The sequence below is a fragment of the Vigna angularis genome, chromosome 10, assembly GCF_016808095.1.
Source record: "Vigna angularis cultivar LongXiaoDou No.4 chromosome 10, ASM1680809v1, whole genome shotgun sequence".
Lineage (NCBI taxonomy): Eukaryota > Viridiplantae > Streptophyta > Magnoliopsida > Fabales > Fabaceae > Vigna > Vigna angularis.
The window spans coordinates 10,993,883-11,021,782 of record NC_068979.1 but is presented as its reverse complement, the minus strand read 5'-3'; the positions used below and the strand labels follow the sequence as shown (position 1 = coordinate 11,021,782).

General features: G+C 34.2%; 2 protein-coding genes across 2 annotated transcripts; both read left to right on the top strand.

Moving 5' to 3' along the window:
- Positions 1–6,398: 6,398 nt before the first annotated feature.
- On the top strand, positions 6,399–10,024 carry LOC108334567 (putative disease resistance protein RGA3). The gene has a single exon (XM_017570424.2). The coding sequence runs from the start codon at positions 6,483–6,485 to the stop codon at positions 9,855–9,857; it is 3,375 nt and encodes a 1,124-aa protein (XP_017425913.2). The 5' UTR covers positions 6,399–6,482; the 3' UTR covers positions 9,858–10,024.
- Positions 10,025–13,227: 3,203 nt separating this feature from the next.
- Positions 13,228–16,948, top strand: LOC108334612 (putative disease resistance protein RGA1). The gene has a single exon (XM_017570490.2). The coding sequence runs from the start codon at positions 13,501–13,503 to the stop codon at positions 16,840–16,842; it is 3,342 nt and encodes a 1,113-aa protein (XP_017425979.2). The 5' UTR covers positions 13,228–13,500; the 3' UTR covers positions 16,843–16,948.
- Positions 16,949–27,900: the final 10,952 nt, after the last annotated feature.

Here is a 27,900-nt window from a genome sequence, read left to right as displayed (position 1 = left end):
AATCCAAAAGATCACCAAATAAAATATCTGAATGTTGAAGCTAATATATCAGGGTTGAAAACCAATGTACGAGGTTCCTATTACTAAAAGATGCAATTTATAATAATCATAAATAGACCTGTCAAATTAACCCATTTTATAATATTTGCTCTTAGTCTATGTGGGTTGAGACCAAAAAAGTTCACAGGACCAAAAAGTCCTTTATTAAAAAAGTCCACAGAACTAAATATTCCCACAGCTCTATGGGTCAGGGTCAGCCCATGACTTTTTCTTTTTACCAAATTTTATGTACAGAAAAAAAATTTATGGTCCAAAAAGTGATACAAAAACAGAGAGAAACAAAATTTTTATGCTACAATAACATATAACAGAAAATTTATACAAAAACAACATATAGAATTTATTCAAGCTAAAAATCTTGGATTTCTCCATCTATCCAAGCTAACTCAGGGTCCTCTACCCAAACATGGGACCCTACTACAAAATTGACCTGATCAACCGGTGCATTTAAAAGAATCATCAATGTCTTTATCATTTGTGAACATGCAAACCAATATGTGAGACTTTGCTCCCACAATACGAGTAAAGGTCAATCATATAAATGACAAAAAATCACGTCTCTGAGTTTACACCCAATATACGAATTGTAATTGTTTACACCCTTTAGTTACACCTTGTACCAATTAACCAGACCATGCAGTAAAAATACCTTGCCTCCGTAAGTAATAAACCACCAGCAGTTTTTTCCTCGACTTCAGCAACCTGCATTCCATATTTAATCAATCAGAGGGTACATACATTTGATATGCATTTCATGCAGCAATTCAATTCTTTAAATATATTAGATATACATTTGAAAACCATGGTTCCTTTGCTTATTGGTTGTTAAAGACTACTAGATTTAAAAAAATGTTGAAATTAATAAAAAATTAAAGTGTAACTTACAATAAAAAATAAATCTGACTCAGGTTATATGTGATTTTACGTTGTGCCTCTGAACCTTATGGACCACTATTCAAAAAGGGTATCTATTCTACTTCAACGTCTATTGGAAAACAAAAACAAGGAAAAAAGTTTAGCAGTCACCTTATAAAAGTTAAATCATTGGTCCGAATAAAAACCCAGCAACAACTTCAGTTCTGATCAGTAAAATATAATCATGTATATACTTCAGGAGATGAATTTCAATTACTTATATTTACTTACACTGTTTCTGCGACTGAAAAATCTAGAAAAGAGTCGAAGTTTTATTTGGAAAAACAAATTTGAAAAAGGAAGGGGGGAATCCGAAAAGAAGTGTTTGATTGAAGAAAAAGGGTAGAAAAAATTAGCACGCAGCCTGTTCTGCATTTGACTTTTAGATCATGATAAAAAGTGAAACAACTTATAGATACAAACAACTTTCTAGCACTACAAAAACTAGAAAACAATAGATAAATTTTGTACCATAACATATACTCGGTTAAATTTATTTGTTAATGAATAGCTTGGCCTGTTAGTTGGCAATTGATATTGTGTAGTTTAAAGTGTTTGAAAAAAATGAGTTGCAAATTGTGGTTAGTGTAAGAATGAAGGTTGATTTTGGACCTATGCATTGAGATGCACATAATAGAATCTCAAAAACAACTTCAGAATACCTTGAATTTGTATGGACCTGGTTGAAAAAATGTCATAAAATTTACATCACATCCAAGAAAGTAAACCCATAATATTACAAGGATAAAAGGTAAGTAAAAATCTTTAAATACCCAATGACAATAAACCTGAGGGCATTCTAAAAGTGAAATAACCTTCTATCAAAGACGAACATAGAGTATTGGAGTTAGATAGGCCACACAAACCTTTGATAGATTGTAAAATATTGCTTTTCTCATCCCTTGAAGTCATGTTGCCATATTTTTCATTCCAGAGATGCCTATATTAGATAATGCTTCCACTTTGATTCAAAAGGGCACCACGATATCATCAAGAAATAGAAATTCCACAATTTTTTCTACGATTAAACTCCCATAGCTCATGGCCTTTTCGGACTCGTGAAACTCTTGAACAAAGTAGCCAACATGACACAATGCTTTCAATGTTGCTTCCGATAATACTTTTTTGTTGAAATCTTCAATGGCATTTGACATAAATTTCTTCAAAATATTCTCAAATATTGATTTTTGTAATGAAAAAACCTTTGAATGAAACATAGCAAGTGTCTGCAATCCCTTCACTACAAATCAGTACCTAGATCTAAAAAGAAATCAGTAATGTGAGCTTAATAAGTGTGCATCAGGAAATAAAATATAGCAAATGCCTGTAAAGTAAATAAATTTATTTCTGTCATGCATGTCACACTTAATCGAAGGTAGGAAAGGAAGGGCTTTTTTGAATATATCAACTATTTAATGATTGATTCTGACAGCAATGAAAGTGAAGAATTGTTTTTCAACAAGTTCAAGAATAAAGTGACCATCAATATCCATATCTTTGAACCTCTCAGCAGAATTGTTTTTCAACAAGTTCAAGAATAAAGTTCAAGAATTATAGTACATGCCTTCATAACTTGCAACTGTCTCTGGTAGTGCTCCCTTAATTTCAAAGCTCTGCAGAGAGCAAACACAAAAAATTGCATATTACAATTCCCCAACAACGACAATTGAGGAAAAAAGTTACAAAAAAGTGGGAAAAGTTGCATGCTAAAGCAAATGTATTGCAGTCTTACCCAAATTTACAGAAAATAGCAAGAGTTGAAACAACCATCATGTAAAGAATCAAGTTCCATTAAAGTGACACTCTAGAAAGACCTTGACAAAACCAATTATATAAAAAAGGTTTAATAGGTTCAGAGGTCCCTATATTGGCGGGTTCATTTCAATTCGGTCCTCTAATTTTGGAAGTGATCAATTGGGTCCTTAATTTGGTCAATTTGATTCAATAATAGCATTTTCGTTAAATATAGATGGCATCCAGGTGACACCGTTTGAGCTGTATAGATGAATTTTTTAACATTTTTAATTGTTAAATATATTAATAAATGAAAATATAATTAGAAATTATTAAAAATATTAAATTAGGCCAGTGGTGGGGACCCAATTGATCACTTCCAAAATTGAAGGACCCAATTGAAACGAACCCGCAAATATAGGGACTTCCGAACCTATTAAACCTATAAAAAAAGATGGGGCATATGTTGTACAGAAGTGTATATTGATTAAAATTTATAGCATAAAAATAACCAATGGGTCATCCTATGTACTAAACTTGAAATATCACCAAATATTATTACTAATATGATCCTTTGATACCTATATATGAACGATGGCCATTTGCGAAACAAAGATTAATCTGCAGCATGATTCTGTGTTTGGAAGTTGTATTATGGTATGAAATTTATCTTAAAGTGTTTGGAGTAAGGAAGAGTGAATTACTTGAGTTTCAAGCTTAACAAGAAAGGTTTTAATGGGTGATTTTGAGTAATAGGGGCTGGTGTGTGGGAATTACTGTCTTGGGGCTATTATGAAGTAATTTAAGACTTGTTAGAGGTATTAGTGGATTAAAATCTTTTATGGAATAGAGGGGTGGTGATTTGTTGAAGTTTTAAGGTGTTTTTAGTGTAAAAATGAGATTTTGAGTAGTGAGATTTTGAAGTAATGAGTGTAAAAATTTTTGGGCAGTTGGGAGGTTGATATGAGACCTATTAGGACTTGTCTAAGTTGTTAAATTAGAAAAATCTGGTGTAGAACAATGGGTGTCATCTTAGGGTGAGTTCTTAAGTGTTTTTGATCCAAATTGAGGTTTACATGGTGAGATTTTGAAATAGAATGACTGTGAGAATTCTAAGGTGTTGGGAGTGTGCTAACAAGTGTATTTAGACTTGGTCATACAGGTTGTAAACTGGTATGGAGGTTAGAAAGTGTAGAATGGAGTTTGGGTATTTGATAGAAATGAAATTGGGTTTTAATGGGTCAGTTTAAGTTACAACAATGTTTGTAAAGTTTTCTTAGGGTCTAGAGGGTCCTAGAGGCCTGTAGAAGTTGGGGGTTAAGTGTTCAAAGTGATAAAATTGAGTTTTTATCTTACTGATAGCGTTGAGCACCCATTTTCAAGTGGCCAGGGCACTGAGCGCCACCCTTTGCCCCCAAGCGCCACTGGGCGCAGTTGGGCACCATTGCACCAGTTTTGGGGAGGGGGGGGGGTCAGGGTTGTGGATATCGATTTTTGACGTTCTTTAGGACATTTTCAGGGTTTTGGACCGTTCAGGAGCTGTTGGTGAGGGTTTGAAAGCTGTTTTCCTTACCTAAATGTGAGTATCAAGATTCCATGAAGAAATTGTGCTATTGTGTGATTTCTAATGACTTATAAGGGCATTTATATTTCTTTAATGTATGATCAGTAGTTTTTGGGAATCTAAGTGTGAGTCTAAGTCCCACATTGGATAGAAATGAGAAAGTAGAGCAGTATATAAAGGTGAAAGGCCCATTAACCCATTGCCTTAAGGTTTGGGGTAAAGAGTGGTGTCGATCCCTTATTTAGTTGGCTCGGTTGTTATTGGTTTTTGTGTAACCCATAGGGTAACCTCCTCCTCGATAAATCCAACAGTGGTATCAGAGCCGTGGTCTGTCTTGATGACCGACTCGTGGTTGTGGTTAAGATACAACGGTTGGACAGGGTTACTCGTGGTTGTGGTTAGTTGGGAATGCTTCCGCTGGAGGGGGAGTGTACCTATGTGGAAAGGACTCACCCTTGAGGGGGAGATGTTGGGAATCTAAGTGTGAGTCTAAGTCCCACATTGGATAGAAATGAGAAAGTAGAGTAGTATATAAAGGTGAAAGACCCATTAACACATTGCCTAAGGTTTTGGGTAAAGAGAGGTCTTAGTCTTGGATACTTCCAGTATGATCCAAGGTGTGGAATAGACTAACCATGTGAGTGTGGTAGGGTGAAACCCATTGACAGTGGCTTTGTAAAGCAGTAGAAGCCATTACAAGTGCATACGCCATAACTCGACATTCATTGTAAATCTGGATAGTCCAGTTAAAGTATGATCATGTATAAAGTGTTTGGTTGGTTAAATTGTTGTTATAGGTATCACTTGTGGAATGTTTAAAATATTTAAGTATATTATGAAATGTGTTGTATGTCTAGCTTACCCTAGCTTATGTGTTTTGTCTATCCATGTATTATTTTTTCTTTTGTAATGATCACCTTAATAGATAACTTTTCAGTTGATTTAGCGGTTGGTTGAGAGAGAAACAACTTGATAGATAACTTTTACTCTTCAAGGGTATAATATTTTACATTTCTCTCATATTCCTTGTAATTATTATGTATGTACGTTTTTTTTAATAGTTTTACACTATTAAAATGAGATGTTGCAAAACATATATATATATATATATAAAGGATGGAGCAAAAAATATTTAAAGGACTTGTAAGATTAACAACCAATTAAGACATATCCTTTTGTCTTTTAAACTTGCAGAAAGAGAAAAATGTGCAACAAAAAAATCTGAGGACACATTAAAAGTAATTATTTATTTATTTTGAAAATTAATTAATTTTTAAAACAATGTTTAGCAGTGTATATCATGTATTAAATTAGTTATTCTTATTTTTGCGGTAATTCAGAATATTAAAAACAAAACAAATAAATGAAATAATAAAATAACTTTTTAAATAGACAATTTTTTATATAACAGGCAAGGATTTCAAATTGGATTGCAACTACGGAAACCATGTGCAATATGGAAAAGATTGTTGTTACTTCCACATACTGATTTGGTGGGGTTAGTCAAAAACTGCATTACTAAGAGGTGTTACATAATACAAGAAAATAATTGCAAAGCTAACTATTATATTCCTCCTTAATATTCTAAAACTTCTACTCTTTCCGGTTAAAATATGTCAATTAATTAAGTCGCTCATTTCGGTTAATACAATTCTTAAAATACTTTCAATTTTTTCTTTTGATCTCTCAATATTTGTTAATATGTTTTTTCCCATTCATATGATCATGTTTTATGCTGATAGAATAAAGAAAGAAACTTAATACAAGTAATTAATTAACATTCCAACGGTGTAACATAACAACAGTCAATCTAATAAACACGTAGACAAGAGTCATAAATATGAAAGAAAAAACCTAAAAGAATATATCTTTATTAAATAATTAAATTAAAAAGCTGTGAAATTTGAGCGCAAATGAAGGAGAAAGTGAGTGGACATGTTTGTGGAGTGCAATGACGGGAAGAGAGCGAAGTTGGTACGCAATTATAAGGATGTTTTGACTTGACTCCTTGTTTGAACACTCTTCGTCAACAAAAGCAAAGTGGGGCCACTCCTTGTGAGAAAACAACACGCTAAATTTATTGCCATGGCCACCAATTGCCAATTCAAATAAATGAAGATTGATAATTTTCTAATATCACCACAAAACACTCTTGTCTATACTTCCTTCTCCACAGTCATAATCATTCCGAAAACCCTCCTTTCTGTAAATGGCTGAGGCTTTGCTCGGAATTGTAATTCAAAACTTGCAATCTTTTGGCCAAGACCAACTTGCAACGTTTTGGGGTGTTCACCAACATACTCAAAAGCTTTCCAGCAATCTCACTGCAATTCGTGCTGTCCTCAGAGATGCTGAGAGGAAACAAATCACAAGTCATGCTGTCAAAGATTGGCTGCAGAAACTCACAGATGCAGCATATGTGTTGGATGATATCTTAGATCAATGTTCAATTCACTCCACAAAAGTGAATTTTGATGATGGACATACTTCATGCCTATCCCGTCTCAATGCTAAGGACATTCTCTTTCGTTTCAATATTGGCAAGAGGATGAAAGACATCAACCAAAGATTTCATGACATTCACGAAGAAAGGAGCATGTTTAATTTAGAACCTGGTGTCACAGAGGTCCAAACAATCCATGACAATTGGCGCCAAACTAGCTCTGACATTACAGAACCTGTAGTTTATGGCAGAGACCAAGATCGAGAGCAAATTGTGAAGTTTCTTCTGGAAGACGCTAGTAACAGTGAAGAGATCTCTATCTTTCCCATAGTTGGCATGGGTGGACTTGGCAAAACAACACTTGCCAAGCAGGTCTTCAATGATAACAGGGTATGCAAACATTTTGACTTGACAATATGGGTTTGTGTTTCTGATAATTTCAACACTGAGATAATACTACAATCCATCATAGAATGCATCACTGGACAAAATCCCAATCTTAATAGCTTAGAAGCAATGCGGAAAAAGGTTGAAGAAGTGTTGCATGGCTCAAGGTATTTACTTGTTCTTGATGATGTGTGGAATGAGGACCAAGAGAAATGGAAGCAGTTGAAGGGAAAGTTGCAATGCGCAAGGGCAGCAAAAGGAGCTTTCATTTTGGTCACCACTCGACTCAAGGAAGTTGCTTCCACCATGCAGACGCATCCTGCTTACCATTTGAAAGAATTGTCAGGAGATGATAGTTGGTCGTTATTCAAACACCATGCGTTTATACCAAACAGAGAAGAAATGGAAGAACTCGTGTCAATTGGCAAAGAGATAGTGACAAAATGCGTTGGTTCGCCGCTTGCAATCAAAACATTGGGAAGCCTTCTACGTGATGAAAGTGACGTAAAACAATGGCAGAATGTAAAGGAAAGTGAGATTTGGGATATACGGGAGGAAAGTAGTTCTGCGACAGGTGAGGAAAATTCTATCATGCGTGCTTTGAAGTTAAGCTATTTTAATTTGGAGTTGTCCTTGCGGAGATGCTTTTCTTTTTGTGCAATTTTCCCCAAAGATTTTGAAATAGACAAGGAAGAACTTATTCATCTCTGGATGGCTAATGGATTTATTAAATGTGAAGGAAATGTAGAAGTGGAGGATGTTGGAAATAAAGTGTGGAAAAAATTATACAGTAGATCATTTTTTCAAGAAGCTAAGTATGATGAATTTGGTATGATCACAACTTTCAAGATCCATGATCTATTTCATGATCTTGCCCAGTCTATTATGGGTGAGGAATGTGTGGTTATTGTGAAAGGAAGATTGACTCCATTGCCAACTAGAGTTCACTATTCAAGCTTGTTCAATTCTGGTGTGTCTGATGATATGACTGCTTTCAAGCAAAGATTGACGACTGATTTGAAGAAGGTTGAATCCCTGCAGACTTTTCTTGATATTGGTGGTATTGGCCCGGTGCCATCAAATCATTGTCTCCGAGCATTGCAAACAAGCTCTTCATTGTTGTCCCCACTCAAGGATTTAACACTTTTGAGATACTTGAGTTTGAGATTTTGTAGTTGTTCGGAAGAAAGCTTAAATAGCTCAATTTGTCAGTTGCCGAAATTGCAAATACTGAAACTGTTTCATTGTCAAGAACTTCATGGGTTGCCTAAGGACTTGACACGATTACAGGATCTGAGGCATATTGTGATTAATTGTTGTCATTTAATACAAGAGACGCCTCCGAATATTGGCAAGCTAAGGCATCTAAGAACCCTGAACACTTTTGTTGTGGGTTTGAAACCAGGGTGTGGGTTAGCAGAGTTGCACAGCTTAAAGTTGGGAGGAACGCTAAGTATCAGAGGCCTTGAAAACGTCCCCAATGAATGGGATGTTAAACAAGCAAATTTAATGAGCAAGAAAGAGTTGAATCGCCTACACTTGTCATGGGGTAGTAGTGCTAATTCAGAAGGTAGTAATGTTAGTGTGGAGAGAGTACTCGAAGCCCTGGAACCACCCTCAGCTCTGAAGAGTTTTGGGATGAGAGGATATCAGGGAAGACAATTATCCAATTGGATGAAAAGTTCTGTAGTTTTGAGAGACTTGGTGGAAGTTGAGCTCTTGGACTGTGACAACTGTGAAGAGCTTCCACCACTTGGTAAACTACCACACTTGAAAAGGCTAGAGGTGAGTGGAATGAAAAATGTGAAGTGGATAGATGGTGATACGTATGATGGCGTGGAGGAGAAGGCATTTCCATCGTTGGAGAAACTGACCATGAGCAATTTACCAAACTTGGAGAGAATGTTGAGGGAGGGAGGAGTAGAGATGCTCCCTCGACTTTCTGAAGTAAGAATTTTTTGCGACTCCAACCTTAAATTTCCACGTCTTTCTTCTGTTGAGAAACTTGTTGCTATGAGCATTGACGAAGTGGCTTCCTTCATGGAAGGGGTTCTGGGTAATCTTCCTTCTCTAAAGACCTTGGGCATTTATTGCATTAAAGGAGTTGTCGTATTACCCGACCAACTCAGTGGGTTGGATGCACTACAAGAACTACGTATTGAATATTGGCAAGATGTGGAGTATTTTCCAGAACACGTGCTGGAAGGTCTAACATCTCTTCGAACTTTGTCCATTAATTACTGTAAGAAACTAAAATCGTTGTCTGAAGGAGTGCGACATTTGGCTTGTCTTGAGAGTTTGACGATCGGTAATTGTTCAGAGCTGGTGGCTCTACCAAGCAATATGAACCAACTAACTGCCCTTCGGAATGTCTCAATTCAGGGATACTCCACATTACCAGATGGCTTACAAGGTGTCCCTTCCCTAGGAAGTTTGGATATATCATGTTGCAAATGTACTTCATTACCGGACTGGCTGGGAGACATGACTTCTCTTGAACAATTAAGCATTTTGTATTGTGAGGAGTTGAGGTCACTGCCGAGTAGCATTCAACGCCTCACCAACTTGTCTCATTTAACTATACGCGAATGTCCTCATCTGAAAAAGCGATGCAAGAGGGAAACAGGAGAGGATTGGCAATACATAAAGCATATTCCAAAAATAGAACTATATTTCTTGAGGGAACCGACGTTTTGTGATGAAATCAAGAGTATTTTGTTTACTTCTCCCCGTAATGTGTCACTCTGTCTTTGAAAATTTTGTGTAGCCTTTTGCGCGGTGTATATATTGAATAATAAAACACGAACTGCAACTTCACATATGTGAACATCTCAACCAACCCAAATTCTCTAATTATCTCGATAATCACTTCAACAAACTTATATTGTAGACATCCTTGTTATCTATTTCAAGACATTTCTTCTCCATTCCTTATACATTATTCTCTTAATTCTCTTGCCTTACCTTTTCTTACTAAATTAACTTTATGTTGTTCTTCTTCCTTCGGTACTTGAAGTCTTCCACCTCAGTCCAAGGTCAAGCCTTACTTCTATACGAACCACTAATCTTGAAACATCACTCAGAACTTGAAGTCACTCATTTCGGGTTAATACAATTCTTAAAATACTTTCAATTTTTTCTTTTGATCTCTCAATATTTGTTAATATATTTTTTCCATTCATATTATCATGTTTTATGCTGATAGAATAAAGAAAGAAACTTAATACAAGTAATTCATTAACATTCCAATGGTGAAACATAACAACAGTCAATCTAGTAAGCATGTAGACAAGAGTCATAAATATGAAAGAAAAAACCTAAAAGAATATATCTTTATTAAATAAATAAATTAAAAGAAAAGTTATTGAATAATCAAAACATAAATCAATAATATATTGAGTACGTCAAAATTATCATTATTATGAATATGTTAGTTGTCAGGTCTCGGAAAAACGCACCAAAATCCCTCTTGTCAGACTCATTAAAACGCACCCAAAACCCCTCTGTGCGGATACCAGGTGTTAATCAATGAGGATTCGAAAATCAAATAATGGAATGCAGGTGTCAGCAGACGAGCGGACGTTCGTTTTAAACAAAACTGACTTTTCGGAAAACCGTGTCACGCTCTCTGCATGCACTCATCTTCTCCAAAAATCCTGATCTTTCAAATTCTCCTCCTTCTCTCTAGAAACTTCCCCTTCTCTCTACCGAAACTCACCCCTTTCTCTTTTCCGATTACCGTTCAGGCACCGTAGGAACACTCCCGGCGTCCCAAGCTTTAGTTTGATCCGATTGGTTTCAAATTCTGAACGGGTATGTTTTCTGGTCTTTAACAGTTCGTTCTTGTAAACATGCAAACAAGTTCTGGTTGCATGGGTCCTTAGTTTCATTCTGAACGAGTTTGGTCTGTGTTTTATTTTGGTTCGAAGAGCCGTTGAGCGTCGAGGGTAGAAAGGATCGTAGTTCGGCGAGTTGAGTTTCTGTCTGCAGGACGTACGTTCACGCTCTAAGGTAAGGGAAGCTTATCTAATTTAATTGTATGTTATTGCACGTTCGTTGATAATGAATGTATGTTGCTGAGTGGTTGAATGTATGTATAAAGTATGACTACTGATATGGTTGTTGATGTGAAATATATATGACTTCTTAGTATGATATGAATTTTATAAAGTTATGAAATTATGTATGGAGAAACGAGTTGAATATAAATGAGATCTGAATATGAATTCCCCTATGATAGTGTACGTTCGTCATTGAACGGTCCTTGACCGTTCGGTGTTTCTATTAAGTCTGTTTGAAATTGAATTCTTTCATTTGGAAAGAATTCTAGTTGGGGACGAACGTACACTATCATAGGGGAATTCATATGATAGTACTGTGCTTGAGCGTTTGGCCAAGCGTAGTTGCATCTGAGTATTCAGTGATAAACTTAAACCTAGTAAATATATGTATTTTTATATAGTAGTTATTCTTAAACACAATTCCGACAACATCTCAAGTATAAACCTTTCTATTATAAACTTTAGTATCTCTCGGTCTCACACCAAGCTCTCGAAATGAGTGGTGCTCGGTCTTATACCAAGCACTTTTACTCTTTTATAATTAATCAATCATGATGACAGAACGTCCGTCCAACTTCAGTAGAATTCCCTTTCACTGTGTTCGGTCATTGACTGACATTGGGTTTATGTACATGAATTATTCTAAGTATGGTTCTTTAACGTCTTGACTTGTCTACATTCATTTTCTTCGGCTTAAAGCTTTCGTACTTGATATTCTTTGAGTGTTGGTTTGAGATCTCGAGAGTCAGTTCATTTAACTGATTCATGTTGTAATTAACGTTTGTCCTATATTATATAACTGTACTCGTTTTATTCTTAAATCTAAAAGTAATCCTTTCGGTCTTATTCTATTATGGAACGGGAGATTTCTCAGTCTCGTTCCTAGTGTTCGTCCTCGTTTTGAGTGGGGACTGAACGTTCGGTTTTTGCTGTTAAGCGAATTGGTGTTAAAGATAATCAAAATGATGGATAATAAGAGATGGAGAGTATATGAGATGGATAATCTGTTGTGGAATATGAACGAGCGTTCAGGGGAGGAACGACTCATGATTGAACATTTGAAAGTTGTGAAGTATGACTGTGGTAATGCTAAGCTGTCGATTCATCCTGATGTTCTGTGAGTACTCGTCCTCACGTAGAGGAGAGTAGGTCATGTGTGGGAACGACAGGAGGTCCTATTCCTTAGGGGGTACTTTGGACAGATAGGACTAACCTCGGGTGGCAGTTGATGAGAGTATTCCAGTTACTACATCACCCGGGTGCACGAACGTCGTAGCTACACAGATTTCATACAGTCCGGACAGTCAGTCTAGTGATAGGCCTTGCTTGAAGCGTATGTTGAAATGTATTTGATGTGTTTGAATATGTGAAATGTTTGTGTATACTTTGAATTAAATTACATAAGCTTACCCTACATTTTCCTGTATTGTCTAGTTTTGTACGTCCGTCCTTGTCGTTGCAATGATCATCCGTGTGGATGTGAGCAGTTGGAGATGAACTGCTGGAAGAGGAGCTGGAAGAAGAAAACTTGGTGGAGGTTGAAGTCAAAGCTGAACAGTAGAACGTTCGGTTAGTAGATAGTAGTTTTAGTGTGAGGTGATCGTTCGGTCACCTCCTCTCTTTAAATTTTATCTGACTGTTCGGTAGGATCTTTTGTAAACCGTTCGGTCATGTTTTCCCTTATCGTGTACGGTTTAAACGAAAATCTTATGTAAGGTCGTTCGGCCATAAGCGTACGTTGTTTTGTGTAAGACTGAACTGATATATTATTAAATGTAATTATTTCTATTATATGGTTTATTACTGTATTTTTGAGATATTACATTAGTGGAAGATATTTTAAATTGGTTGTATCACAATACATGAATATTATAATTTATTAATTTGAAAAATCAATTTTCCTTAATTTTAATATATTTATGGTGTCGACTACAAGCTTCACTAATTCTGTATTTTTGTTTTATAAAATATTGCCGAAATAAGTGATAAACAGGATGTGGAAAAAGCTCTGAAATTTGAGCGCAAATGAAAGAGAAAGTGAGAGGACATGTTTGTGGAGTGCAGTGACAGGGAGAGAGCGTAGTTGGTACGCAATTATAAGGTTGGTATGACTTAGACTCCTTGTATGAACACTCCTCGTCAACAAAAGCAAAGGGGGACCACTCCTTGTAAGAAAACAACACGCTGTATTCATTGCCATGGCTACCAATTGCCAATTCAACTAAATGACGCGTAGTCAATGAAGATTGATAATTTTCTACGATCACCACAAAATACTCTTCCCGATTCTTCCTTCTCCATAGTCATAATCATTCCAAAAACCCTCTTTTCTGTAAATGGCTGAGGCTTTGCTCGGAATTGTAATTCAAAACCTGCAATCTTTTGGCCAAGACCAACTTGCAACGTTTTGGGGTGTTCACCAACAGACTCAAAAGCTTTCCAGCAATCTCACTGCAATTCGTGCTGTCCTCAGAGATGCTGAGAGAAAACAAATCACAAGTCATGCTGTCAAAGATTGGCTGCAGAAACTCACAGATGCAGCATATGTGTTGGATGATATCTTAGATCAATGTTCAATTCACTCCACAAAAGTTAATTTTGATGATGCACATACTTCATGCCTATCCCGTCTCCATCCTAATGACATTCTCTTTCGTTTCAATATTGGCAAGAGAATGAAAGACATCACCCGAAGATTTCATGACATTCACGAAGAAAGGAGCATGTTTAATTTAGAACCCGGTGTCACAGAGGTCCAAACAATCCATGATAATTGGCGCCAAACTAGCTCTGACATTACAGAACCTGTAATTTATGGCAGAGACCAGGATCGAGAGCAAATTGTGAAGTTTCTTCTGGAAGACGCTAGTAACAGTGAAGAGCTCTCTATCTTTCCCATAGTTGGTATGGGTGGACTTGGAAAAACAACATTAGCCAAGAAGGTTTTCAATGATCACAGGGTATGCAAACATTTTGAATTGACAGCTTGGGTTTGTGTTTCTGATGATTTCAACACCATGACAATACTACAATCCATCATAGAATGCATCACCGGACAAAATCCCAATATCAATAGCTTAGAAGCAATGCGGAAAAAGGTTGAAGACGTGTTGCATGGGAAGAGGTATTTACTTGTTCTTGATGATGTGTGGAATGAAGACCCAGAGAAATGGGAGCAGTTGAAGGGAAAGTTGCAGTGCGCAAGGGCAGCAAAAGGAGCTACCATTTTAGTCACTAGTCGACTCGAGGAAGTTGCTTCCACCATGCAGACGCATCCTGCTTACCGTTTGAAAGAATTGCCAGGAGACGAAAGTTGGTCGTTGTTCAAATACCATGCGTTTGGACCAAACCGAGAAGAAAAGGAAGAGCTCGTGGCAATTGGCAAAGAGATCGTGAGAAACTGCATTGGTTTGCCGCTTGCCATAAAAACACTGGGAAGCCTCTTGCGTGATCAAAGTGAGGTAAGACAATGGATATATGTAAAGGAAAGTAGTTCTAAGACAAATGAGGAAAATTCTATTATGCGTGCTTTGAAACTTAGCTATTCTAATTTGGAGTTGTCATTGCGGAGATGCTTTTCTTTTTGTGCAATTTTCCCCAAAGATTTTGAAATAGACAAGGAAGAATTGATTCATCTCTGGATGGCTAATGGGTTTATTGAAAGTGAAAGAAACATAGAAGTGGAGGATGTTGGAAATAAAGTGTGGAATAAATTATACAGTAGATCATTTTTTCAGGAAGCAAAGTGTGATGAGTTTGGTATGGTCAAAAGTTTCAAGATGCATGATCTATTTCATGATCTTGCTCAGTCTATTATGGGTGAAGAATGTGCGGCTTTTGTGGAAGGAAGGTTGACTCCGTTGTCAAGTAGAGTTCACTATTCAACCTTGTTATCTTCTGATGTTTCTTCTAATGTTTCTTTTCGAGGATTCAAGCATGCTTTCAAGAAAGTTGAATCCCTGCGAACTTTTCTTGATTTGCGGTCTTCTTTTGTTCTTGGTAATGTTGCCCCGGTGCCATCAAACCATTCTCTCCGAGCATTATGCACAAGCTCTTCTTTGTTGTCCCCACTCAAGGATTTAACACATTTGAGATATTTGAGTTTGAATTGTCATTATAAAGCAAACTTAAATAACTTAATTTGTCAAATGCGGAAATTGCAAATTTTGAAATTGCAAAATTGCAGGCGTCTTCTTGGACTGCCCAAAGACATGACACAATTACAAGATCTAAGACATATTGTGATGGATGATTGTGTGTCAGGAGTAGAGACGCTTCCCAAAATTAGCAAGTTAAGGCATCTAAGAACACTAAGCGTTTTCGTGGTGGGTTCAAAGCCAGGGTGTGGCTTAGCAGAGTTGCATAGCTTAAATCTGGGAGACAGGTTAATAATCAGAGGCCTTGAGAACGTCCCCAATGAATGGGATGCTGAACAAGCAAATTTGATTGGTAAGAAGGACTTGCATATCCTGCACTTGTCATGGGATGGTAATGCTAATCCAAAAGGTAGTGATGTAAGTGTGGAGAGAGTATTGGAAGCCCTAGAACCTCCCTCAACTCTCAAGTGTTTTGGGATGAATGGATATAAAGGAAGACAGCTACCCAGTTGGATGAGAAGTTCTCTAGTTTTGAGAGACTTGGTGAAAGTTAAGCTCTCCGACTGTGACAACTGTGAGGAGCTTCCACCACTTGGTAAACTACCACACTTGAAAAGGCTAGAGGTGAGTGGAATAAAAAATGTGAAGTGGATAGATGGTGAGACGTATGACGGCGTGGAGGAGAAGGCATTTCCATCGTTGGAGGAACTGAGAGTGGATAATTTACCAAATTTGGAGAGGTTGTTGAGGGATGAAGGAGTAGAGATGCTCCCTCGTCTTTCCCAATTAACAATTGAAGGTGTGTTGAACTTTAAAGTCCCACGTCTTCCTTGTGTTGAGGAACTTAGGATTGGCGAAGCGGCTTCCTTCATGGAAGTTGTGGGGAATATGGCTTGTCTAAAGACCTTGAGCATTATTGGCGTTAAAGGAGTGGTGGTATTACCCGACGAATTCAGGAGGTTGGATGCACTACAGGAACTATACATTGCAGCATGGTATGATGTGGAGTATTTTCCAGAACACGTGCTGGAAGGTCTAACTTCTCTTCGAACTTTGAACATTTTTCTCTGTAAGAAATTAAAATCGTTGTCTGAAGGTGTGCGACATTTGGCTCGTCTTGAGAGTCTGATGATCAGTGGTTGTCCAGAGCTGGTGGCTCTACCAAGCAATATGAGTCAACTAACTGCCCTGCGGATGGTTTCAATCAGTTATCGCTGCACATTACCAGATGGCTTACAACGTGTCCCCTCCCTACGAGTTTTATATATAATCGAATGGACGTGTACTTCATTGCCGGACTGGCTGGGAGACATGACTGCTCTTGAAGAATTAACCATTTTGAATTGTAAGGAGTTGAGGTCACTGCCGAGTAGCATTCAACGCCTCACCAACTTGTCTCATTTAACTATACGCGAATGTCCTCATCTGAAAAAGCGATGCAAGAGGGAAACAGGAGAGGATTGGCAATACATAAAGCATATTCCAAAAATAGAACTATATTTCTTGAGGGAACCGACGTTTTGTGATGAATTCAAGAGTATTTTGTTTACTTCTCCCCGTAATGTGTCACTCTGTCTTTGAAAATTTTGTGTAGCCTTTTGCGCGGTGTATATATTGAATAATAAAACAACGTTTCAGTATTGTTTGTGCTCAGATGAAGTAGTAAAAGGATATCGATTTTTTTATATGCAATTTCTGGGTGATATAATGCCTCCTATATAAAATCATATATATTCTATCTTTAACCTCTCTTTTTCCCCTCATCTCAGGATTTTAACGAAGTTTTGTTGTTGCTGATCTGGATTGATCTAAATTGCATGTGTGATGCTATGAATAATTCAAATACATCAATCCTCTGGTATGCATCATTTTTATAATTTTCTGTGCTTTTGTTCTCTATGTAGCCATTGGTGGTACCTTCCAAAGAGATTTCAAATTTTTTATCTGCTACTGCGTTGTATGTGCCTCAAATTTGTATAAAATTTTTATTTTAACCTCAAATATTATTTACTGAATTTGTTTAAGATCAAATATTTCTTGTGTGATTGTCTCTTTTTGTTATGATCACCAAATTTTATTTGGTGTGAGCAAACGAGGAATTAGATTTTAGACCAGAGAAGTTGGTGGTGGTGTAATGTAGCTGTTTAAATTTTAGTGCAGTATTTCATAAAAAAAACAAACTTTGTAGTTATTGTCCTTTTCAATCTATATCTTTGGAATGTATATTGATTCATTTTTTTGTTATAGTATTACCTTTATGGATAACTATAAATAAAGCGCTTTATATACTTTTATGTATCCTTGACGAGTAGCAATTATATAAGATTATGGTAGGTTGTCATTATTTGTGTTGTTACAAACACAAATTAAAGAAAGTAATTACTTATTTATTTTAAAAGTTAATTCATTTTAAAAATAATTTTAAGAATTTCTATCATAATTTAAGTTGATTAAAAAAATTGTTATAAAAAAACAATTTTTATAAATATATTGTTTCGTAATATAAATAATTTATATTGTTAATAAATATATTTTTTTAAAATAATATTATTTTAAGGATAAAAGTAATTTTTTTAAAATTTAACTTTATTAAATAATTAACCGAGTAACTATAAATAATAAAAAAATAAAATATAATAGTATAAAAAATAATTAATATTTTAATATAATTTACTTTTAAATAATTTATTAAACGATCAAATGATTATAAATTATAAACGGATAAATTAAAACCAAAAAAAAATAATATAAAACAAATGAGTTAATATTTATTATATAAGTTATTTTTTAATAATTAAAATATTTAAAATACATTAGAAATTTTTTCTAATGATGATTAAAATGTTTTTAAGACACACATTAAAAGAAATAATTATTTATTTATTTTAAAAATCAACAAATTTTTTAAATAATATTTAGAAATACATATTATGAATTAAATTGATTAATATATAATTGATATTTTTAGAGATTAATATGAAAGTTTTAAATTTGGGAAAGTAATGGTTGTATTAAAAACTAAAATAATAATTTATTAGATATGAAATCATAGATTTGGAATATATTACTATTTTATGCTAAATCAGTTTAAAAGCAAATCTAATGGATAAAATAATATAATAAATACTTGTATTATTATTAATATATATATATATATATATATTTAAAATGTTATTATTTTAAGAAATAAAAATAAAATAATTTTAGAACCTCAATAGATATGTCAAGGTCCAAATTAGTTCAATCTAAGTGTCTCAAGAGCTTTCTCAAATCAAAACGATATAATTTTAGTCTAAAGTAACCTTTCAATTAACCAATTTTAGTTTAATTAGTGAGTTGTCTAATTAATCTTTGTTTAATATATATTTTTATTTAACTGATGACAATATAAATACAAATATTTTAAAACAATTAATTGGATAGTTTTTACATTTGGTTTGAGTCTTATTAAACTCTTTAAGCTACACTTTTTCAAATTGAAAATAGTAAAATGTGAATCCAAATAATATAAAACAAAATTTATAACATTAAGACGTGATTTTTTTTATTATAACTATATAGTTTAAACATTTAAAATAAACCATTAAATACAGTGTTTTATTTTACTATATATTCAATGATATATTTTCAAAATATTGAAATAATGTTTTATTTATTTTAAAAGTCAATTAATTTTTAAAATAATGTTTAACGTATATCATATATTAAAATAAAATATTAAAATATTTTTTAGAAAAAAATTTTATATAACAGAACCGTTTGTATCATTAAAAAATATACATATATTTTTAAAGTAATATTACTTAAACAAATAAAAGTAAAATATATTTTTTTTAAATTTAATTTTATTAAATGAATAAAAAATTCATAATTATAAAAAGATAAAATTAAAAATAGAAAAATAGTATAAAAAGAATTAATATTTTAAATATAAATTATTCTTTAGTGGTTTATTAAATGAAGAAGTCATTAAAAATTATAAAAGATAAATTTAAAAATAAAAAAATAAAATATAAATATATTTTTATTTATAGGATAAATCAATTTAAAATTAAAATAAATAGATAAAAGATTAAAATAATATCTTCACAGCTGTAAAATAAATATAAAAAATAAAACATAAATTAATAATGTCAAATAATTAAGTTAAACTTATAAAATATGAATAATAAAATAAATTTATAAATAATACACACACACACACACATATATATATATATATATATATATATATATATATATATATATGATTAGTGTAATTTTTTCTTACATAATATTAACTAAAAAATTTCAAATTAAATTATCAAGAATATTTAATGATAAAAAAGATCTATACTATAATTTAATATAAACATATTTTATTGATAAGTTTTTTAAATTTAATTTTATTAAAGGACTAAATAATGAAATATCATAAAATAATTAGTAAAATATTTTACGAAATAAAATATTGTTGATATCATAAAATAAAAGTAAAATATTGTTGATAAGTTTTATTTAAATAATATTTTACGAAATAAAAGTAAAATATATTGAATAATCAAATATTTAAAAATTATATTGAATTATCAAATATTTAAAAATTATATTGAATTATCAGGTAAATATAGAAAAAAGAATTAATATTTTAATATAAATTTTGAATGAAGTTATTAAATGATAAAGTAATTATAGAAAAAATAATTTAGCATTTTATATATAAATTATGGGTAAAAAAAAATTAAATAATAAAAAATTATATTAAATATGTAACCTCCAAAAATATAGCATAATACTATATAAAAGAGTCATCACAATAAAGATATGATAAAACAATTATTGACTAACATATAAAGTAAAATCTTACTATCACCCCAAAATAAATATAAATTTTAAACTTTATACAAACATTCTACACCAAAACTATTTACAAATACTACTCAGGAGACAACTACTCTACAGCATCACCTCCATCAAGAGCTTGTTCCAGGGACACCTCATCTCCTTCTACTCACACCTACAGGATGATCATAACAAAGAGAGAATAAAGAAAACATACAACACAAATAGAGATAGAAGAGTAAGCTAGATATAAAAAGATTCATACATTAGTATAACATACAACCACCCTCAATTAATACATATGAAATAACCAACTTCAAGCATCCTAAATATGTTATAACTTAGAGTTGACTGTCCGAACTTAGAATGATTGTCGAGTTATTGTGGGTTGTGCACTTGTGGTGGCCTCTACTTCTTTGCAAAGTCATTGCCAACGTGTTTCACCCTACCACACTCACAAGGTTAGTCTGTTCTAGGCCTTGAGGCATACTGAAAGCCCCAAGACTAAGACCTCCTACTACTCCTCACGACATGTGTCAATCCTCTCTATGAGAGAATGAAAGACCATTGGAGTTTCAAGATAACCCCCAAGACTGAGCTCCCTGCAATCATTCTAAACATACTTGAGTCTCACCAAGAGATCTCACTTTGGAACTTATTTTTACTAGTTAGAAGCCACATACCTTTACCTTGTTACTTATATAACTCATACTCAATCATACATCATCCACAATTGAATCAAAACATCACTTAAACCACATAAGATTAAAGAAGAAAAGAGTACATCACAACCTCGACCAGTCGCTCAACACACACACTAGCTGAGCGATCACAAACTTGTTTCGCATAACGACCTAGTTCGTTGTGCAAATCCCCTGACAGTAGCCCCAGCCTCAAAACTACTCGCTCAGAGACCCAGCTCGTTGAGCGAATAAAACTCCTAGTGGTACTAGACCCTAATCTCTCGCTTAGCGACCCAACTTGTCATGCGAAAGTCCAAACAATGGTCCAAACCCCCAACTCACTCACTTAGCAAACCCATTCATTGGTCGAATAAAACTCACAATGCTCTTACACCTCAACCATTCGCTCAGTGCACATTCTCACTATGCGAATCCTCAAACAAAGTGTCAAACTCTAAGACCACTCGCTCAGCGAGTCTGCATAATCTACAGCACAAAATCTGCAGAATTACGCAACATACACCAAATTTACCAATTCCAGCTATTTTTCCCAACTTCTAACCCTCCTATATTGTGTTATATACCTAATTATACTTGACTAAGTGTATCTAAACCTTTCTAATCTTATTCTAAAGTGTTTACTAACTAATTCCTACATCAAAACATACAATTCATCAACCTATGCACCCAAATCACATTCTACTACTTTTGGCACATTTTTAAGAAGTTTATGGACTCTAACCAGTCCTAAATGACCTACCTAGACTATCCTTAACAACCAAATTAACACCTAACACCCAAAACAAAATTTCACTACTCCACTTCCTCTAAACTAGTTAAAACAAGTGTAAACCACTTCAATTCACAACCATTCTCTCTCACAATAGATTTCTAACAGTTTAAAACATCCAAATACATATTAACATAATTCCAAATGGTCCAAAGTCTCAACTCATCATTCCATACTCAAAACAATCAAAACTACACATTTTCCATCTACTTTTAATATCAGTTCAGTGCAACCAGTTCAAGAATCATTCAATCACCAAACATGCAAAATAAATTATCAATTAAATACATTCTAGCTTCCCTTACCTCTAAACCAACTATCAAACTTCGTGAAACGCTCCATCGATTACTTGAACCGTAAGGAATACCTAGACGAACCTACGAAACACCAAATTGAAAACGGACAGAGTTCTTTGAAGTCTAGATGAATCAAGAACATGTAGGAGATGCATGATTACACATGCAATAGTACAATATTCCTCTAAAACATATTTAGGAACGAAAGGGAAAAAAAGGAGTCGAAACTTACTTGCTATATTGAAGAAACTAATTGAGTAGAAACGTAGACCTTGTTGTCGTGGTTGATTAGGTACCTCCTAATCGTCAAAGATACGACTCGGGAGTTAGAACTCTTAGAGAAAAGGTAGAGAACTTTAAAGAAGTGGTTTCTAAGAGATAATACATTTTTAAAATAATGACACTCGTTTATAACAAAACTATTTATAATAAAATTGTTTAGTATTAAAATAATTGAGTCTCTATTTTTAAACTACCATCACTTCTAAAAATACCATTTTCTGGAGTTTTACAAAATACCTAAGTAATTATAAAAAATAATATTTTAAATAAAAACCATGAATAAAATATAAATTACATCTCTTAAAAAACGTGACAGGAAGAGACAATCAAATGATTAAAAATTTATAATTGAAATACTTAACAAAAATTAAAGAGGATAAAAATATAAGTATTTTTTTCGTATGTATTATAATATAATAGATAATAAATGTAATAAACTGATAAATGAGTCTAAAATTAAAATAAGAAATAACAAGTTCATCGATAAAATAAAAATAAAAGGATTCAAGTAACAATTATCTCACGCTATAGATGATAAAGAATAAAATACTTAAACAAAAATATAAATATTTTAAATATTTTATAAACAAGTTTTAATTGAAACTTAATTGAAAATATATTAAAATGAAAACATATTATCATTATAATATTATTTTATTAACTTGTTTCTAACATCCAAAAATATAGTGTAAATCCATATAATAGGAACATCACATTCATAATACTACAGATCAGTCCATACAAAAGGTAGAACGTACGCTTATGACCGAACGACCTTACATAATAATGGGAAAGCTAAAACTGTACAAAAGCTGAAACTATGTCGAACGGTTTACAAAAGACCTATATCGAACGACCTACAAAAGAAGTAGCTCAAAAGATGATCGAACGGTCATACAAAGAAACCAACAACTGACCAAACGATTCTATTATTCGGTCTTAACTTCTACCTCTACCAAATCTTCTTCCAGCAACGCTTCTCCTTCTACTCACATCCACACGGATGATCATTGCAACAGAAGGACACACACCGAACGTACAAAATGGACAAAACAGGAAAATAGGGTAAGCTTATGTAATTCAATTCAATCATCAACATGCACTTCACACAATGCAATTAAACAGATAATTTCATTCACTTTTACATGCAAAGTCTAATACTAGACTCTAACTGTCCGGACTGTATGAATTATGTGTAGCTACGACGTCCGTGCACCCGGGTGATGTAGTAACTAGGATACCCTCAACAGCTGCCACCCGAGGTTAGTCCTATCTATCCAAATTAACCATAAGGACTAGGACCTCCTGCCATTCCCACTCATGACTTACCCTTCTCTACGTGAGAAATGAGTAATCACGGAATATCATGATGAACCGCCAGCTTAGCATGCCCACATTCATACTTTAGCAAATTTCCAATATACAATCATGAGCTATTCCTCCTCGGAACGCTCATTCATAACTCAAGTTCTTTCATCCATATCATATTCTATCATCTTTCCTTATTAAGACCTCAACTTGAAACAATTTGATTAAAAGATCTTCTGAGGATACCAAATGTCAAACGTTAACTTCGACTCTGAACACGACCGAACGCTTAAAGTGAGACCAAAAGTCTCCAATTCCAAACGGATCAAAACCGAGAGAGTGAACATTTGTTTTAAGAAAGGGAGTGATTAACATAATATTTCTCGAGGACGACTAGAACCAAACGTTATTTACTAGGTGAGTTAGTTCAATGAACTGACTCATTAGAGTTTAGACCGAACGCCAATAAGCCTAGGCCGAGTACTAAGACTCTAGGTCGAACACCATAGAAACTGATACTGTGGAACATCGAATAATAATAAGTGACGAAGTTATATGAAGAAACCGAACGCTATGAATACTTAGCTTATTTATAAGTTCATCACCAAGGGAAACGAGGGTTAGTCAAAGACCAAGCATTGTAGAGAGCGAACTCTATTGAATTAGGATGAACGATGTTATAAAGGTAACTTACGGAAACGAGAACGAGTGCCTGGTATAAGACCAAACACTTGCTTAGTACGAGCACTTGGTGTAAGACCAAGCACTACTAAACTTATAGAAGAAAGGCTTGATAAATATAATAAGATACCATTTAAATAGTTTTCAATAATGAACGAAATATATAATTACATATAAATATAATTAAGTTTACAACCGAATACCAAGGAACAATTACCCTTGGCCGAACGCTCATGTACAATTATTACAAAACAAAGGCGCTAGTCCTTAACTAGAATTCTTCCCAAATGAAAGAATCCAGTTCCAACCGAGTCTACTAGAAAACCGAACGGTCAAGGACCATTCAGTGACAAACGTACACTTTCATAGGGAATTACATATTTAGAATTCTTTATATCAATTCATTTCTCAACATCTATTTTCATAAAGTCAAACATTCATATCATAGTAAATATTCATACATCATACAATCAAAACATATAACAATCATACTTCATATTCATTCAGCAACTCAACAAACATGCATCCATTAAAAACGAACGTAGAAACGAACATACAATCAAATTATATAAGTTTCCCTTACCTCTTAACGTGACCGAGCGCTCACAGATGCAAAATAGGGTTCTCCTCTAACAGAGGCCTTAGCGCTCTACAGTCACACTTTAAGAAACTATAACAAACACAAGACCAGAAATACTTAGAATGAGAGGATCAACTCATGAACCAAAAATCTGGGTTTGCATGCGACAGAAAAACACACAGCTGAGGGAGAGATGAACTTACCAGTCCAGAATCCGAAACTGATCGGTTCAAACAGACGTCCTCTACGCCGGAAGAGTAGAACTAGTGCCTGAGTGGTGATCGGAGAAGAGTGAGATTGTGTAGAGACAAGTAAGAGTTTTTAGAGAGATGGGAGAGAAAATGGAGTTTCAGAATTTGGAAGAGAGGTTGCATGCAGAGAGTGACATGAGTTTTGAAAAACTAAGCTTTGCTACCACCGTCAAGGACGAACGGCCACTCCGCTGCCCACACCTATCTCTCACTTTCTGATTTCCAGATTTCTTTCGCTTGACACCTGGCGTCCGCTCAGAGAGATTTTGGATGCATTTTTAATGAGGTCCGACACTATTTTTTCTAATACTTCAATATATTCCTATAATATTTGAAATTAATTATTAATATGTGTTAGATTTTTTTCAAATAGTATTTTCAATTTTGATTGCTTTGATAAAGTATGAAATTTTAAATTTTCTCTGAAAAGAATCGATTATTTTAAAATAACAGCAAAATCACCTCATGCCAAACACGGTTTAAATTGTGATTATAATCCAGTATAAGAATGTAAATTTAATTAAATAATATATTTATCTTTTAACTGTACAGGATAAAGAGGCCCTTCAAGCAAGTAGTATCTCAATCATTCGTTTAAAACTGACAAAAAGTAACTTTATTTATTTGCTTTTGTTTAATCATTCTAGTCTCTATATATTTATGTTGAGTTTCTGAAATAGGTTTTTTTTTATTTATTTTTTCTCAATTATATTTTTAAAAGTGAAAAATTGAATATTGTGTTGGGTCTACTGAGGAGGAGGTTTTTTGTAAATTACACAAACACTAATAACATTTGAACCAACTATATAAAGGATTGACATAATTATTTACTCAAAACCTTAAGCTAATGAGTTGATGGGTCTTTCATTTTTATATACTGACTCTATTTTCTCATTTCTATCCAACGTGAGAATTAGAGTCACACTTAGATTTCTACCAGAATGCACGACGTAGTTTACGTGGAATCTACTGCAAAGCTTCTTTTCCTCCAAAGACGAAGTGTCCTGTGTCAATATGATGTTGAAAACAAAATAATTGTTTCAAGTTGGTGATATCGAAAACGATTAGTAAATGCTCTTAGTGAATGAAGATAACAAGTCCATTTGGGATACCTCGGGTGGGCTACCCTTGAGATTAAACTTCAATTTTCACAACAGAATGAGCTGTGTCTGATTTACTTACAATAAAACCTTTAAGATTAAGAAAGGGATATTTGTTGCTATCTCTGTTTCGATCAAAGATTAACTCTGCAAGCTGAGGGATATAGTGACCTGGAAAATATGGAAAATGGAATTGTGATCATGCCAGTAAGGTATGTGACAGAGAAATCAAACTGAAGTTAAACACTGACCACCGTAGCTTTCTCCTGATATAAAAAAGTCTCGGGATTTGAACTGAGGGAATCTTTGTAGCCAATTCACCAAGAAATTGTAGGCATCCTCAGCTCATTCAAGTATTCAACAAATATCACCAGTAGAAAAGGGCCCTTCCATGGTTTTCATGGTTTTCATTGACAGTGATGTAACCTGAAAAGTGTGAGATTGAGGGGGTTGAAGGTTGACCAGGAAGATCGATTATTCTATCAGACTCATATGCTGCATTTACTGCAGATGCTTTAATGAAGAAAGTACTCAAAACAAAGAAACATAGGAAAGGGAGAATGAGAATAACATTGATGATGTTCCTCTTTATAAGGAACCTCTTTCGCCAAACCATTCAGTTCATTATTTTCTTATTGTGCTAACATTGCTGAGTCTCATGAAATCACTCGGAATTCTCGGAAATGGCCAATCTTCTTCGTGCAGAAATCTCAGCCCTTCATCTTCTTCAAATGCGCAATGCGAATTGCTCCTTTGTAACCACTACGAAGGCGTCATCACGTCTTTATCTCTAACCAAAACCTGTAAGGAAAGTCAAATACATAACCAACCAAAATCCTTTTGAATCGCGTCGCGCCACCATCGCGTCTCCAAACCCAATCGCGAACATACGAAATCAATCCCCTTCATTGTGAGCTTCATCGTGTATCCTAATCGTGTTTCTATTGTTTGTAGGAGAATATAGGACTTCTTGTGCGTTGGATCTGGTTTAGGCCTTGTAGAGTATTTTTGTCATCTGTCACGTAAGGAAAGCTAACTACCACATTTTAAAGTTTTTGATCTGTTGATAATATGTGTTGCATGTTTGATTTGGTTTGAAATTGATGTTTTGGTATGTGGATTTTGTTGTGATTAATGTTGAATATGTACTTGTGTTTTGGTTGAAATTACCTTGTTGTAGTGTTATAGATTGTTTGAGAATATTAAATTTCATGTTTCATTCGTCTAAAATTGTGGTTAAGCTAATGAGAAATCTGATGTGTTGAAGTGGTTGTGCTTTGTTTGAATTTGTTTGTTTGTTGTTGAGTTGAGAAACTGAGGAATATGTCCATTTGAGCAAATTGGCATTGATTCTGACATTGAAACATGTTTTTTATCTACGCATTTTAGGAATACCAATTTGGTCATTTAAACAGGTCCTTCCTTCCCAACTCACAAAGTTGAAGTTTCTGTTTTCTGGTATGGCGTTGAGTGACACTGATGTAGCACTGAGCGCAAGCTAGGCAATAAGGGCCACAAAGCATTTTAGTACCAGATCACGAGTGTCAGGTTTATGTCACTTATCGACCAGAAATGTAAATGCTTTGGCATTGAGCAGTGACTTTGTAACGTTGAGCGCCCCTTTTTTTGGCAGATTTGGATCCTTTTTCTTCGTAATTTGTTGGGCGACGCAGTTAGTCTTACTGGGCAAGAAAAATTGTAAGAGCTCTAGCGTTGAGCGCCATATATTGGCATTGAGTGCACCCTTTTACGAGGGCTTTTGCGTTGAGCGTCAATGCAATTCTATGTGATTTCTATGGTTTTGTTGATTTGGTTGGTTTGTTTTGAATTATATATATATATATATA

Excerpts from the sequence above, each read along its gene's own strand:
- LOC108334567 (XM_017570424.2), top strand. The coding sequence starts at position 6,483 with ATGGCTGAGGCTTTGCTCGGAATTGTAATTCAAAACTTGCAATCTTTT.
- LOC108334612 (XM_017570490.2), top strand. The coding sequence starts at position 13,501 with ATGGCTGAGGCTTTGCTCGGAATTGTAATTCAAAACCTGCAATCTTTT.